At 35.5% G+C, this 16767-nt stretch overlaps 2 protein-coding genes and 1 long non-coding RNA gene across 5 annotated transcripts; 2 read left to right on the forward strand and 1 right to left on the reverse strand.

The window, feature by feature from the left end:
* Positions 1-3998: 3998 nt before the first annotated feature.
* LOC110424811 (NAD(P)-binding Rossmann-fold superfamily protein) lies at positions 3999-7215 on the reverse strand. Its single transcript, XM_021439503.1, has 9 exons — positions 7000-7215; positions 6827-6913; positions 6690-6745; positions 6502-6597; positions 6295-6372; positions 5689-5751; positions 5414-5587; positions 4795-4890; positions 3999-4232 (listed from the first exon to the last, which is right to left on the reverse strand). Exons 1-9 carry the CDS (start codon positions 7178-7180, stop codon positions 4149-4151), a joined length of 915 nt encoding a protein of 304 aa, XP_021295178.1. The 5' UTR covers positions 7181-7215; the 3' UTR covers positions 3999-4148.
* Positions 7216-7223: 8 nt separating this feature from the next.
* On the forward strand, positions 7224-8734 carry LOC110424812 (uncharacterized). 2 transcript variants are annotated; one of them, XR_002445942.1, is made up of 2 exons: positions 7224-7502; positions 7983-8734. It is a non-coding gene; the product is annotated as an uncharacterized LOC110424812 (long non-coding RNA). The 2 variants fall into 2 exon arrangements; XR_002445943.2 differs by having other exon boundaries at positions 8106-8734.
* A 919-nt stretch (positions 8735-9653) lies between these two features.
* TRFL6 (TRF-like 6) lies at positions 9654-16589 on the forward strand. Of its 2 annotated transcripts, none has more exons than XM_021437948.2 (9): positions 9654-10001; positions 10597-10759; positions 11716-11887; positions 12508-12566; positions 13391-14374; positions 14601-14738; positions 15510-15785; positions 15921-15977; positions 16174-16589. In XM_021437948.2, exons 2-9 carry the CDS (start codon positions 10631-10633, stop codon positions 16336-16338), a joined length of 1980 nt encoding a protein of 659 aa, XP_021293623.1. In that variant the 5' UTR covers positions 9654-10001; positions 10597-10630; the 3' UTR covers positions 16339-16589. The 2 variants fall into 2 exon arrangements, with proteins under 2 accessions (XP_021293623.1, XP_021293624.1); XM_021437949.2 differs by having other exon boundaries at positions 9655-10001; positions 13559-14374.
* The last annotated feature ends 178 nt before the right edge of the window (positions 16590-16767 follow it).

Below are 16767 nucleotides of genomic sequence, written 5' to 3' on the forward strand. Positions count from 1 at the left end.
CAACCCCACTTTTATTCTTTTCCCATGTTTGTCAAAAGAGATTCCTTATTGCGTCTTGTAGATTGCAGTGAAGGGTTGGTATATACTGTTTTTATAACCTCCAAGAGATTGCAGGTTCTTTAAGTTTAGAAGCTGCTGTTCATGATTCTCTGAGCTTTGTGTCTCAGTGGGGTACTGAGTAAAATACTAGTTGTAACATACAATTCTGCAATGATCTTGAGAATTATTTGCCTTTTTGGGTTGAAGATGCTGTGGGACAAATTGAAGAAAGCAGCTTTAGCTTTGAGTTTATTACAATTTTTTTCTTTTTTGATTGAAACACCATATGCTTAAACCTCAAATTGGAGCTGATGAGAGTCCTTTTTGACTACTATATTGTCCTAATCAATGGATATCACTAGGAGCCTCTGGCATCCTTTATTTAGAGAAAAAGATGAGCTGAAAGTAAAATTAAGTGCTCATAATAAAGAAGATTCTACCCGAGGTAGTTTAAAAGAAAGCACCTGTGCTTATAAAGAAAGATAATCACTTAATCAGACAACAAAGCCAGGGCCCGGTGATTACTTGATTTCCCTGTTTTTTCAAGGTTTTGATGGCCTATTTTCCTTTGCATTTCTGTGATGTCATCAGAGTTTCATATCTCCCTCACTCTGTCTATCCACAAGCACAGGCAAGTTGATAGCACAAACGTTTTTGTTAGTGGACCCCTTAACTTTTGTTCCATTTTCTTCTCTGTTTTTTCCCAGAGCCACTTAGCACTTTTCTAGATTTGGGTGGAGGGCCCCATGTGAATGTTTTGCAGTGAATACCTAGTTTCTTGTTTAAATTTTGAACACTGCTGCCTATCACCCAAAAAACCCAAGAAAAAAAAGTGGGAAACAAGTTGCCTATCCAAAAAATTGTGTGAACATTGTAGACATGGGTGTTACTCAAATTATTGGTAACAGCTCAAGTGATGTGAAACCTTTTGTAAATCAAAGCCAAAGGAGATAACCCCATTTCTGTTCTATGGTTAAAAGACTTAAAAAGTTTAATCCTCGGATATTTGCTAGAGCTTTGTCCTTCCTGACAGCTTTTTCTACCCATATAATTGACCTTACATCCATCGTCCAGCCAATCAATCAAGGCAAATGTGAAAACCCTTTCTGGCAGCTGCAGGAAGTTCCACCAGTTTTAATATCTCATAACAATAAAAGCAAACTGCATATGCTTTTGTTTAAGGTGATCATTAAAGATTAGATCAGTTAGGTTTTGACCATCAAATTTGGACATCGATTATGCTCTGTGACAGCTAGGACAAAATCAGACAGCACTGTCTGATACATGTGATCAGAATAGATAATCTACTACTACTAGTTATTCTTTATTAGCTCCTTACACTTTCTTCATCTGGATTGGCATAACAATGATGCCTTCAGCCTTTGATTAATCAATTTTAAAAGGTTTTGTTGCTAGTGGATCACAGATATATTAAACTTTGCTGCTTTCCCCTTTTTTTTTTCTCATTTTTATAACATAAGATAACTTTCCTGCATTCTGGACAATAAATCAATACACCTGGAACTATATTAAAAAAAAACAAAAGATTAGGCTGATTAGCACCTTCTGTCAGGCTCAGGCTACTATTCCCTACACCCTATGGGTACTTGTCCTCAACTTTGTTGGCTGCCATTTCTGATCAAACCTTTTTTAAATCATTACTTACACTTGATCCTGCAAAGCCAAATTGCAAATTCTTTGCCTCTCACAGTGTGAATCACGTTTGTGAATTGTGAGGTAAGACATGCCTTGGATTGTAGTGCATTAAGAAATTCATTTGACATTGTTGTTATGGCTGAGAAAAACTAAGGATTCATTTAGCTGACCTCAACAACATATCAATCAACTAAATATGAAATTCAAGTATTAATCCTGCATAGGATTCACCTACAGCAGTAACTTTTTTTGTGGACTTAAAAATCAATTGGGCCCCCTTTTCAAAGTCAATTTTATGCTAAAAAAGAAATAACGTGAAGAAATATTCCAAAGATAACATACCTCCTTTTGCCTCTTTTTTTCTTCTCTGCAATGTGGAAATGGCGAAGGCAATGACGCAAATAAGGGGAATCTAAAGGGCTTTTGAAAAGGATGGGCAGTGGAGAGAGAAGAGTTTTAGATTTTTGGTTTTAAAAAGACTGGGCATGCTCTCCACATGAAGTGGAGGAATCAGACAATAAAGAATGTAACATTGTGTCCGTACTCCAATCTATCCTTCCATGTTTCCCTTCTCTTCCAATTTTTGTTTTTCTTTCATATATTAATTAGCTGATCCTCTTACGTTGTCGTCAAGTTCAATTTCATCCAATACATTTAAAGAATTATTGTTCTAATTTAGTTTTCTAATATTCTTTTACATGTACGACTATATATTTATTTCTGTTATTTTTAAATTTATAAATTGAAAATTCTTTTTATGTTTGATGATTTTTGTACAAATTATTTAAACAAAGAGAGAACAAATATAATGATAAAAAGGTTTCATACTTTTTTTTTTCAATTTTTTTTTCTTCTTCTTTTCTCTCTTTCTTTCTTTTACCAAAATTTTAAAACATTTTAGTCACATTAAAAATCCAAAAATATGTATGCTTGTAAACTTTTTTTTTCAAAAATAGTTTAAAACATAATTTTTTAAAGTTTTTATTTAAAAATATTTAGGAAAAAGGGTAAAAAAAATGGAATAGAGGAAATAAGGGTCCGTCTAAAAAAATCATGACAAGCTCAAAACATATGTTTTTTGTTTAATTTTAAAAGATACAAATTTGTTCATCAAAGTTTACTATTTGATATTTTTCTTAAAAGTTTTTGTAAATTATATTATTTAAAAGAAATTATCCAAAATGAAGGAAACATAAAAGAAGCGAAAATGAAACATTTTTCCCTATTATTCTCTTTTTGTTTACCCAAAAGAGCTCAAAACGATTTTGATCCAATTAAAAAAAACCCAATCCATTGACTAAATATAAATTATTAATAAATTTTCTTAAGTTATTCTAAATCATGTTATTTTTATTTGAAGATATTTCAAAAGAAAATAAAAAATAAAATAGGAGAATAAAAAATTGAAAAAAGCTAAAAAAAAACCAATACCTTTTCTTTTTATTTTGTTCTGTTGCCCTTTTTTCAATTTTTTTCTTCCCCTTTTTTCATTTTGTTCTCTTCTTTCCTTTTTCCATTAGTTTTCTTTTTGAGATTAAAAAAACTAAAATACTTTCAGAATACCCTTAGAATCAATATATAATAGATTTATTACACTAAAGAGGAGTTCTTTTTCTTGAATGTAATTAAATTATATATTAATGGAGATGGTGGGGAGAAGAAGAAGAAGGAGATCTTTGTAAATTATATATTCAAGCAAAAGATGCTCACCCTAACTTTGACCCAAAATTATGACAACACTTAGAAAAATTCCAAGGGCATTTAAGCATCATTGTGATCACACTGAAGCCCAAATCATGTCCATTGCCACTCTAGCATCTTGCTTGGGATTTTGTTTTCCAGCAACTAAGCAACTAACCATTGTTCTTCAATGGCATTTTTATTCACACGACAAAGTCTCGCATGTGGAGTTTCTAATCCAAAAACATTCTCATGAGATCTTTATATGTTTTTTTTGCTAGAATTACGTGAATTATTTAACGTTTTTTAATATTATGATAAAGATTTAAAATTGTCTTCACATAACGATAAATAAAAGTTTCGATAGTCTTTAAATTAATGATACTTTAATCATTAAATGTAATATTTTTAATTAAAATGTCTTGAATTTGATTTTTTAAAAGAAATGATGAACATTAAGTCACATTACTTTCATTTAAGTATTTATTTTCAAGCTAAAAATTGTTTTAATAAAAAAAATGGAAAATATGATGTTGAGCATGTAACATGCTGCGAGATTCATCATAGCTGCTTCAGGTCAAATCTTTTCAGTTTGCCCTCAAAATCAGCATTCACACTAGTACGAAAACATAATGCAAAAATTGCAGTAGACCAACTTCAATGTAAACTGTTGAAGTCCAAATGCAGGACAAACAAATTTACTATCCAACTTACTGAACACAAGGTTTCAAAACAAACAAATGGGGTTCACTTTGTGTTTTGCTAGAGTATGATCATGGCAGCTGCTGCTCTGTTTTCTCCATCAATCTAGTCAAACACTCTTTCCAATCCGAAACCTTCTCTCCTCCATTGACGACCTGTGTTCACACAGAAAATGATCGAAACAAAAGGATGGGAAGAAAAGGGCAAATGGCAAAGAGAAAATAAATAAGAAAAAGGTGGTTTAAAATAAGAATGTTTTGTGCATTAACGATTACTTATTCCATTGCCTTTTGAACGGTTCCACTACACGTTGTACAGATATTCTTTGTTCCCACTTCAATTCAGGCATCATTTTGTTGATGACTACCTTTTCATTGCAATGACTAAATCTTTTTTGTTTTTTTTTTTTGAAGGAATTTACAACTCAAGTACTTGAGAAAATCAAGCTCTGCATTTGAAAAAGCAGATTCTAGTTGAATGACAACGAATAAGTTTGAGAGCACTAATTGCCCTAGTCTAAAATACCAAGATAGATAGTCCAAAGTCCAAACTAGCCTACCTTTGATTCCTGATATAAAAGAATGAAAGATATGACAGAGTTGTACCAGAATTTTGACTACAAGTAGCAGTGGCATGAACTGTTCAGTGAATGACTATATATTTTAGGGTCTTATTTTTTTTTTCCCTTAATAGATGTAGACATGCTTATTCACGGACCTCAAATGTGAATCTTGTTTGCGGGACTACTTCAAGTGCTTCCACACATATAGATGCAGCATCCTCCATGCTAAGATTTCCATTTGCTGCACTACCCTGCAAATGATAGCGTTCATAGGAACTGTTAGTGCTTTTTGTCTGAGTCTATCAAAATGGAAAGTGGTTTTCTGTTTATAACATTTCTATATATGCTCTCCAATTTATCAAACTGATTTATTCCAGTTTTGCTGATTTCAAAGAATCAAGAAACAAAACAGCACGTGATTGACAAAGGGCATCTGAGAAAACCTTCCAAAGGTTCTTTACTTTGGTTTTCCTTTTATGGTCAGTAATAAGAGTTAAATCCAGATACCATAAAATATTACATTAAATAGTTTCGATTTGGATTGTCTAAGTTTCTTAGATTGACTTCTTCCCGGAACTAGTTACAAAGGAAAAAAGGCTTAGGTATGTAGTCAACATTGTGAATATGCACGAGGAGTGAAACAAAAGGCCATGCTTTTCCAGTCACTGACTACTGCTGTATATCCTGCTCAAATTTCGAGTTAACTGCAAGAAGAAGACTAACGGGGTACCATAATGTAGCATGCTCGGTCTATTCAAAGACTAATGAAACTACCTCTTCAAAGTTGAAACCTTGTGTTGCTCCAGGAGTATTTTGTAGCATTCCTGCTCTAATTATGGTGTATGGAATTCCTGAAGCCATCAGCACTGATTCATCTTTCTCAGCCAATTTTCTTGAATTGTTTGTCATGAGAGCTTGAATGCCACTGCTAGCTCTATAAATAGACAACTGCAACCTTTGTAAAACACAATAGTGCATAAACATTGTCTAGAGCCTATTGTCTTGCCTCAGGATAAAGGGGCAGGGGCGGAAAGGGTGAGAGGGAGTACCTGAGATAAGAGAACTATATGTTCAACACCTTTCAAGCTCTCAACACTAGATAGGAAACCTTCCTGCAAGACAAGAAAAAAGAAATTTAGTAAATGCTGATGGCAAGGGGAGCACCAATAGCAATACTTCGAAGCATCTTATAAATGGTAAAATGAATGCATGATGTACACTGTCAAAAAGAGTTTGTAATAATTCGTTTTGATTTCCTTTGGGAAATGTTAGGAAAGATTTTAATTCTCTTTAAATTTCTTTTGAATACATCATGCAGGAAAGCACTAAGTGGGAAGCTAAATTTGGAACTTAGCAACAAGAAGGACTATATTTGCCCACAATTTTCTGAATGGAGTCATGCACACAAGTATGCGCAATCTGCAAGTTTACCACCCATTTAGGTTCGCCCTGTCTCTTTGTCTCATTAAAAATTAGTACCTATTCAATTCAGACCACTCCGCTCTCCTTTATGGTTTTCTCCTGTCTTCAGACTAGTAATACTAATGCGTATGTAGCATTCAGCACACTACTGGAAAGGATGGAGAACCTGGCTATTAATACACTAATATTTTGATTAGGAGCAATGCACTGGTCAGGATCAGAGATGCACATACATTTGGGCATATGATTGCACGAACTCCTCGAAGAGCTTTCTTTACAAATATCTCGTTACTTGTGTCTCCAGAAATTGACTGCAGAAAAAACAGAACAACATTCCATAAGAAAAAAAAAAAGAAATACAAGATACCATCGTTAAGAAAATAAGCTGACAGGAATCATATATAGAGCAAGTTCACTTAAGTATATCATTATCAACTCACTTGAACGTAAGTTCCAAAGGCTTCATTAGCTGTACGCTTGTCCTTCACAATTGCTTTCACTCGAGTTCGTTTGACAATCAATGATAATATCACCATCTACATACAATAGTTACAACAAGCTCAAAATGCATCAACCGTCGGGAAGTACTTAAAAGGCTATAAGAAATATATGGAAGGAAACTTAATACCTGCCCAATGTCACTATCGCCATCTGTTACTAAAACTGCATCCCTGACTTCATCCTCTGGAAATTCAAGAGAATATTGTTCATCATCAAATTCTTTCTCTTACAACTAAAATCTTTCCAGTTTCCATAACAACTTACCTGGATAATCCTCCTCCTCTTCGCCAACAGATCCATCTTTTGGTAATAGTTCAGGTGCCCCATACCATTTCCTTAACTTGGGACCCCCTATAAACCAATGCAACCTCAAACAAAACAAAATTGTAGAAGTGTAATCCAATCTAAGCACATGGGAAAACAAAGAAACACTAAACCTTCAATATAATCGAGAATTTGATCCATAAATCCGATTTTCTTCTTGGCGGAGCAACTAGTAAGAGCTGGCTTCTCCATGTTTACGAGGAAAGAAGAATTCAGGGTTCTGCTAGCATTGTGGGAAGGGAAAAATAGATAAGTTTGGCTAAGGAGAGTAGCGTAAGACAGAGTACCCGCCATTTTCCTTGATCGTTTCTGTCTGTTTTTTTGTTTCTTCCTTGTCCAACCGTTTCCATTCCCGCGAATGCGGATAACTTTAACCAGTCGACAGCTGAAATTCCTCATCTACCCCTGGTGGGGCCAAACTTTTTTCACAAGACCCCACATGACCTGATTTTAATCAGAAGCGTTGGATTCTCGAAACGAGATCCTTGCCGTCCGATCTTCCCCAACAAAATTATCATAAACTTGTTCAGACTTCCATTCTCTAGGGTCTGTTTTTTCGGCTATCTGCTCTTCTTTGATCCATCATCTAGGCCACCCAGAGCAGCTAAAATGAAAGGTAAAAAGTTTGTACTAAAACCCATGTTTATAATGTTAGTAGTTCCCAGGGAATTTCCCTACATATTAATTTATGCTTGACGAAATGTTGTTGTAAGTGGATTTTAGTTGTTTCTTACCTCGTTAGCATCAGAATTACTCCTCCCTTTCCCAATAATGATGGGTTAAGAGGATCCTCAATGATGCTTATACGAAATTGGAGTTTTGTTAGTCTCTCCAAACTATACTCATTCAAGTTCTTGGAGTTCGGGAACTCCTACACCTCCATTATCTCTTTGTCTTTCTTTATACAGGCGCGTACGTTCACGCATATTAGTAAACGAAAGGCACATGAATATGATATTAGTGCAAAACATTTCTAAAAGAAGTAAAAAATGAGCATGTCATATTGAAGTTTTGAATTGGAACCTTAAAAATTAAGGGCATGTTATATTATAATAGTATCTTTTTTGAATGACCTGTTTTCTGTTATTGTCCTTAGATTTATTATGGAGAGTAGGGCAAAGGAATATGAGGTGTGAACAGACATTGAAATCATCACTTGGCCTTACTGCTCTTATTATGTCTTCTTGAAAAGAACTTCATCTTCTGTAACATCATGCAGGTTATTGTAAGAGGAAATTAAGCTTAGGACTCAGCGTCCATGAACCATCAACTCTTAAGGATGGTTCATGCACGATTTCATCTGGTCATCGTCTTCCTGTTAAAATAAGGACCAGTTTCTCTCTTTTCTTTAATGAACGTTTTGTTCAATTTTTCAACTTTTTATATTGCTTGTTCTCTTTTAATTGGTTTCTTACTCTATTTCTTATGTTATCTTTGTAAAGTGTTCTTGGTATCTCGGTGAAGATCATATATACTTGATTATTGGGATGATGGGATCCCAAGGGTAAGCAAGTACCTGCTACTTTGCTACCAGATTGTATCATCGTCCACCTGCTCAAGGGGGAAGAAGATTACCCCATGTGACCGCATTGCTGCCGACTCACATAGGGGTTACCAGCAGCTTAAGTTGTAGGTTTTTTGAGGTTAGCGAGCACAAAGGAAACAAAGATGCAGGATGGTGGTGTTTTCCTCTAGAATCCGAAAGGGTGTTGAAGCCGGCCCTTCAAGTCTAGTGGCATTGCTGGATGAATAGATGTAAAGAGTGTACTGTCTGTCTTTTGTTCAATAATTAAAGTTCTTTGATTGATATGCTTACTTGAAGAATTTGGCGTTTCATTTTATGTTGTTCCTATCCTGTTTTGATCTATAAATGGCCTTTGTTTGGTCCTCACCTGAACCAACTGCGTACATTAGCAAAAGCTAGTGACAATCATTTTGTAAAGAAATGAGATCCACCCAAGTTGCAAATAATGACAATTGTATGGTACCTTTCTTTGTTCATTATCGAAGCCATCACTGCCTCCAGTTGCAGTTGCAGCCTAGAGTCCCGACGCTCCCGACGTTCTAGACTCCAGCATTATTGTCAGGCAGCTTGAATTCAAACCCGTTTTAACTGTTGAGCGTTGAAATTGAATCCAAACGCCATGAAACCAAAAGCCTTCGCACCCACAGCAGAGCAAAGATATGAAACCGGACAGGTATTGGGCTGAACGCAGGTGGAATTTGATGGGCCTTTATGCAGACGCTTGCTGGGTTGGACTTGGGCTTCCCGTGGCGACCTCACTCAACTTTCCCCAACATCAAACCTCTCTTGGGCAGGAAGAGAACAAATTCCACAAGAAATTGCTTTGGCTTTTATACATTCACATTAAAAAAAAAAATTTAAAGTATTCAGTTTTTAGCTTATATATATATATATATTATAAAAGCTGTAAAGTTTTAGATACCGAAAGTGAAAGTTTCATGTTAGGTGTTTGTTTGGTTTGATTTTTTAAATTATGGGTAATAAAAATATAAAATAGTATCAACACATGTAAATAAAAAAATCTTAATTATTTACTAAAATAATATCAATTTTAAATTATTTTTCAAAAAAAGAAATTATTACTTTCTAATAAAGATCCCAATGCCAATACAATCTAAAACGTTTTTTTTTATTTGTTTTAAACAAATAAATAAAGAAGAAAGAAAAGCGGAAAACGCTTGTGAAGCGAACCGAACAAAAAGTATCCTACAAACTGTACATAAAAAGGCCTAGCCCTCTCCGAAAACGATCGCGGACTCCACGCCATTTTATAAAACACAATTGACAGAAAATTTCGAATCCGGAACTGTATGACAGTAAACACAGCGTACTGTAAAAGCGAGCCAAGAAAGAAGACGCTCACTCGTTTGCGAAAAAGAAAAGAAAAAACGCACGAATTTCGTACTCAAAAAAAAAAAAGAAGAAGTCTTTATCTTATCGCCAAGTTTCTCTCTCATTTCCTTAATTCGTTTTATCAACTCAGTTTTCACACTTCTAACTCCTTCGAAATCGGTCGCTTTTCAGTACTTTTTGGTTTTGGTTATCGTCTGGAGGGACTGAGTCAAATCGGTCAGCAATCACAGTCCTATGGTGAGTGAAATTCCTTCAATTTTTTCTTTAAAATTCCATTCATTTCCCTTTCTTTCAAGTTGATATGCAATTTATTTGATTATTTGTAGAAGTATGTGAAGTTTTTGTGTTATTTCGTTTTCTTCGTTTATGTATGCAAAAATATAACTTGTTTGAAAACGAGCTTATTTTAGGTAGGTTGTTAGAATTTGAGAATTAGGGTTTCAATTCATGGAATATGGGAATTTTGGTGCATGAAAGGAGCTTTTAAAGTTAATTTTGAATAAAAGTAGCAATTTTAATGTATTTGTTGGGTTTAATTACGTTTTACTTTGAAAGATATTGGATTAGTTTGTAATGTTCTAGGCGTGTGTTAAATTTTGGACTATTTTGAGTGAATTTAGTACTAAACTCAAGAAATTAGGTTATTTGATTGTTGAGCGAGCATAATTTAAATGACAGAACGAATCATTGTATTAATATTGCAAGAGAAAAAATTGGAATTCTTTTTTCTGTGTTTTCTTGTGTTCCTGTGCATGAATAAAGGTTCCTTGTTGAGATGGAAAAGCGAATTGATGTGTCTATCCACTTGGCTATTTTTGGTTTTGTTTTCCAGTTTTTGTTTTTGAGCTGCATGTCGTGGATTTTCCATGGAAACAGTGGTTTTAGTTGAGGGGAGTAATGAAGGGAAATTTGAAGAGACCGGCCTTGAGAAAAGTAACTCTGCCTTATCTTCACCAAAGCATGTTGCTGATCCGGTTGTTTACAAGCTCGTTCGGGTACCTCTTTCAATATATGTTATTCTAATTGTTCTATTCTACTGATATATAAGGAACTTTTGCCTTCTTCACCTGTCTTTTGTGAAAGAATGTTGACTTGGATTTGCTTTAGTTTAAAATTTGAGCTACAGTAATGTAAAGAATTAGTGAGGAGGTCATTTGACTGTGTGTCAGATAAAAGATTCTAAAAGTCTTATGAAGTATAGGGTTTTCTACATTACATGTCTTATGGTTCTAGGTGTGGGCCAAATTAGCTGGTTGGGGGAAGACAAATTGATGTGGTTAATGTACACCGCCATTTCATTTAGAAAACAATAACATGACTGTAATCTAAAGAAATATTTAAAATTTGGTTGAATTACAAGGTTAGATCACCTGGAGTGGAGGTTGGATTCAGTTAAAAACGATGTGGTCATATCAAAATATTGTTTAAAAGGTAAATGTATTTATGATCAGCATAGAATCTATAATTTCTAGAAAGGTAATACCATATTTTGGAATGTAATGTTCATTTTTGTTCTGTAGCTGTTTGTCAGGTTTGAGCTTCTGCTTAGTAAAACTAGTTAAAGTCAGGGAAGAATTTGGCCTGCCTTGATTAGCTTCAATCTCTTTCTTGAAGCATGCTTGGTTACGAAGTTTGTTTAATGAGGAGTGATGCTTTTACATGTCTGAATGAGGAGGAATATATCTTTTAAAAAATTTTAGCCCCTTTTTCCGATTTTCAAAATGTTAACAACACATAGTGGGCTTCACTCAGCACAGATGCACAATTGGAAAGGTTTTGCTAAAAGTGTGGAAACACATGAGCTTTTGTTTATTGACAAATAATAGGTGATTGGTGGTGAATCAATAATAATTTCTAACTTCGTAGTTTAATTCTATGCAAAAATGTGCACGTGTAGCCTCAGGTTTGATTTGTTCTTATTTGCAATCTTAAATTGAATTATGTCATATAGGTTGAGGGGGATGGGAGATTAGTGCCCGCGACAGATGATGAACTTATGGAGGTTGAGGGTTTGCTGGAAAGTGAGAAGCGTGAAATCCATATTGTTGCAGACACTGGGCAGGCTTTAGGTTGCACTTCTAATGAAGTGTCATCCTCTGGCATTCAGTTAGAAAGTTCAGAAGGTACAGTTTTTGTAGTAACTATATAAACTCCTACTAGAATAGGATAAGAAAGTGTACCGCCGCTGAGTGTGACTGAAGAATTGGGCTTTCATAATTTACTGCGCTTGTGATTTTAACTTTGTTTTTATCTGCTCGGGTGGTCTGGACTGATTGGTTTGCATGCTTCTTGTGTATTTCTGTTCTGTTTCCTAGATATTTCCATTTTTATCTACTTTTAAATATGCACGTTACACCTTTCCTTGATATACATCAATCGATTAAAATGTGCCAAATATCAATTAGGTATAGTCTGAGTAATGAAGACTTGTACAAGAGACACTCCTTAGAGGAAAGCGAAGCTCATGGAAATGGCTAAACCAAAAGCAGTCAATAATTAGATCCATAAAATTGTCATCTAGGCAATAAAACTTGAGCAATACAGTTTCGGAAAAGAATTACTTGAAAATCTAGCTTTGTATTTGAAGATGCAGCTGGTAGCTTTGTTCAAATTATTGATTTCTAATGTTGCATCCTGGTCATGCTATGTCTACTTTATCTCATGGGATGATCATTGTCATGTCCTTTTTGTGTTGTGATATTTTTATATATCTTAACCTTTCTGAATGATTAATATGTATCAGGTTTGTCACAATCTGAGAACACAGAAGCTGATGCTGAAAAGTTAAGTGCACGCCTTGAGGTATTTCCAGCTTTCAGAGCCCTTGGATTTTTAACTTTCTTTAAATGGATTAGTGGATGCTTTTCATGTTTGCATCTAACAAATTGCTTAGTGCTTGATCTTCTCTGATTTTTCTCTTGAAGACACTTTGTCAAGCTTTATTTTTGAGTTTGGGGTTTATGTTGATATTTACTTATATGGGTTTTGACACTTTAGTAGGGGCCTTAATTCTTAATTTTTGCCAATTTTACTCCAGTTTTAGTGGAAACTAGCTTCTTGGAATTCGCAGAACTTGTGTCTGGTGAGGATGACTGTCTACTTGTTCAAGTTACATTCCATCCTAACATTTCTCCGTTATTTTTTCTTCTTCATCTTCCTATGAACTATCGGTTTTTTCCTTCTTTTTTATGAAAAAGATGAAATCAAACCTATTTTTAGTTTTCTCGCTGTTATATTTAAATCAAGTCAGCTGAGATAGGGGATAAAGAACTTTATATATACTCATGTCGCATATGAGAATCTCTTTCAAAATTTTAATGTTGATTTAGCAACTACATGCTAGCCAATTTGCAGAGCTGTGCAATTCCTACCTGACAATTCTTATTTAAAGAAAACAATACTAACTATATTTTTTTGGTGTGGGGGGATGATTTCTACTCTACTCTTTCCTTCTTTAAATTCATATTCTGCATAATTTTTTAGGTTCTTTTCTCCCTGTGGTTTTGTTCTTTCATTGTTTTTTCTTTCCCCTGCTTGTACATATACAAGCCCATGGTTTGAACTTAAAAGTGTTTATTGTGTTATTAATTGTCTTGGATCCTTTTTGGTCTTAATATCTCCTATAGTACATCGAGGAAATGTTGCACAAGGTCAAACACGAAGAGAGGCTCCGCTTAGCATGTCGATCTCCTGATCATTCTTCTGCTTATATGAATGTAGACAGCCACTGTTCTGAACAGCACGATAAATTGCTTGGTATTGATCAGAAGCTCCAATCTCAAATTCCTTTGCAGGAAACGGTCCTCTCCGGGACACAATGCATGAGTGACAATCGTGCTACCCAATCTGGGACTGTTGGGGAGCGCTCAAAACCTCTAGATGAGCTGATAGAAGGTCGATCATCAACTTCTGCAGGCTGTATTAGTTCAAAACCTGATTTTTCCAAGTTGAAGGGGGAAATATGCTTGGATAATTTATCAATTAAAGAACTTCATGAAGTTTTTAAGGCAACATTTGGGCGAGACACTACTGTCAAGGACAAGCAGTGGCTTAAAAGAAGGATTGCCATGGGATTGACTAATTCTTGTGATGTTTCAACTACAACTTTTGTAATCAAAGACAATAAATTGGTGAAAAAGGGTAAAGAAGATAGTTGCAACAATGTGGATGGTGCTCCTAGCGAAGACCACCCAGTAGTTGGAGTTGAAAACCATGAAGATTTGCTTAATAGCCATAGTAGTCAAATAGATGAGCATCAAACAACTTCTGGGACGAGAGTGGGAAGTAACAGCCGCGAAAACACTTATAGTGAAGAACTCGCTGGTGAGCAGAGAGCTGCAAAGAGAGTTCGGAAGCCAACAAGGAGATATATTGAAGAACTTTCCAAAGAAGAGTCCAAAGAGTACAGTGGCAGGTTAATCCCTTCAGCTAAAAATATAGGGATTAGACCCATGGCTTTAAAATCTCATGCTAGACCTGCTAGAAATGGCTTCTTGGATGGGAGAACTATTATCACGAGGTTGGATTCCCTTGGAGGATCTGGGATTCAGGTTCCGTGTGTTTATCGGGTTCGAAGAAGCCGGCCAAGGAAGAATGTTATGGCTCTTTTGGTATGTGAAAAAGATAAAATAATTCTTATCTATCTCAGCAATATTAGTTTGGCTTTGAATATCTAGTTCTGTGAATTGAATGTTCTGTTACTTCTTGCTTTGACCAATTTTTTATGGAGTAGTGTGTCTATTCATGCTTTATGAGGAATCTATCTCGTATTTCTTAGTGGTGTCTTGTGGACAGTTGAGGTTATGGTACTGATGCAACTTGAATTGCCATCTGCAGAAATTCCATCCCAGTGGCATGGGCATGACAACGACGTTTGTAAAGAAGGGTCTTGATATACACAGTTGTCAAATGGACAATGGTAGTGGGAACAAAGTGTCGGAAGCCAGATCTACTCCTGAGCAAACTCTGCAACAGGTGAAAAGAGTAAATGATATCTATGATGTGAAGTATGTTTTTCCTGTTTAGAGACGAGCTATAAGCCTATATTAACCCACATCCTTTTCTGAGCAAAGAAAAAAGGAGAAATAAAAAAGACACTTCATGCTTGGCAACAAAGGTGCACGTATATTATCTATAAAACTGATCTTTCATATTTATGTCTAAATAGATTGTGGCCAAACTGCTAGCTTGTCTGTCTGTAGTAAATTACTTTTTATTTTTTGTTTTTAAATTCTGTTGCCAGGGTTGTGTCCTACCTTTTGAGGCCTAGAGCTCTTAATCTATTATGGTCTCTATTCTGTTGTCCATTGCTTTTGTGATGGTGACATGCAAAAATGATACTCATGAAGTCTTAAACAGTCTCTAGTTGGGCTTGAAAGTACTGAGATGGGAGTATATGTCTCCATCACTATCAGTGTTAGATAGTATCCGTAGGTGAGGCACATGAGGAGAGAGCAGAAAAACATTTGTTTTGTGTCTTTAGCTTTTTATGTATTAGTGCCTGATACCTGGCAAATTTTAGAGTTTTGAAGGTGACTTGCAAGTGTAATACTAGACAGTAACTCGAGTGGCAGGAATGATGACTGCTATTTTCATGGTAGTAGAAGTGCTGTTGTTCATTTTTCATATCCTTGTGGAATATGACATAGTAAGAATTGCTATTTGAAATAGTATTATGTTATGTTTGTACTAGCTGATTGTAAGTGGACTGTATTTGCTTATTTGCCATTCTGTTTCTATGAACAGTTTGTAGCTGAACCAAAGAAAGAGAAGCCAGCAGCTGAGCTGGGGCAGCGCATGGGGCTAAAAAATGTAAATCTATCTGGAGATAGTTCAGATGATAATGTTGTTACTGTACCAACGGCAAAGGGTGGAACTAGAAGGAAACATCATCGAGCCTGGACCCTCTCGGAGGTCATGAAGCTAGTTGAGGGTGTTGCTAAGTATGGAGCTGGCAGATGGTCTGAGATCAAAAGGCTTGCCTTTGCGTCCTATTCATATAGAACCTCTGTTGATCTTAAGGTATGCATATGGGTATTTTAGTCAGTAAATAAATGATTCTAAAAGGAATAAAATTTAGCCATAATGATATAATAAAAAAAATTGGATTATGACTGGGAAAAATATTTTTTTTTTCTGATAAATGTTATTTTTCAGGACAAATGGAGGAATCTGCTGAAAGCAAGCTTTGCCCAGACACCTGTGGACAAAGGGGTGAGATATCAAGTTTTGTTTCTAATTTGTTCTTGCTCAATGGTGTTACTGAATAATAATCGTACAACCAATTGCAGCCGAATCATAATCATCCTCGTGCACGTCCTCCAATAAAGAGTAGCTTATCTGCATGTTTTTATTGCATCCTCTCTTGAAAGGGGAGACATTTATGGTTTCATTGTGGTTAATAATGTAGGTAAATTCACGGAAACATCCTTCGATGCCCATTCCTGCACCAATTTTGTTACGTGTGAGAGAGCTCGCTGAGATGCAGTCACAGGCTCCACCAAATCTTACTGCGAGCAAGCTGGCTGCATGTGGTGGCAGAAGTGTAAATGAAACAAGATCAGGATACTTGTAACATTGTAAATAATAGATTTTAGTTGTCTAAACTAGAAATAAGATGCTCTAATTCTCTATACAATCTAGAAGAATTGTTTTTCGTAAAATTGATGATTTTGGGATGGATGGGTAGATGTAGAGTTTGTTTAACATATGCTGTGCTAACTAGGCTTTCTTGGTTCTTGAACCAGAATGGCCTTTCAATACAACTTATGGAATTGAAAACTGCATGTACCAAATGACTGAAGATCAACCAGGTGTCCTTGGCTACAGTTGTTTGTTGCTAGGTTTCTGGGAATAAGTAAACGACTTTGAATGCCGCAAGTGTGCAGTGACTAAACTCATTGGGACGAGTTCTTTCATCAAGAAGAAAAAAGTTCAGATTCGACTCAAGGGGGCGTTTTAATTAGTTTTCCCCTATTTCTGTCCTAAGCTTTACTCCCCCAGC

The sequence above is a fragment of the Theobroma umbraticum genome, unplaced genomic scaffold (genome assembly GCF_002168275.2).
Source record: "Theobroma umbraticum cultivar Fairchild unplaced genomic scaffold, ASM216827v3 scaffold_204.0, whole genome shotgun sequence".
Classification (NCBI taxonomy): Eukaryota; Viridiplantae; Streptophyta; class Magnoliopsida; order Malvales; family Malvaceae; genus Theobroma; species Theobroma umbraticum.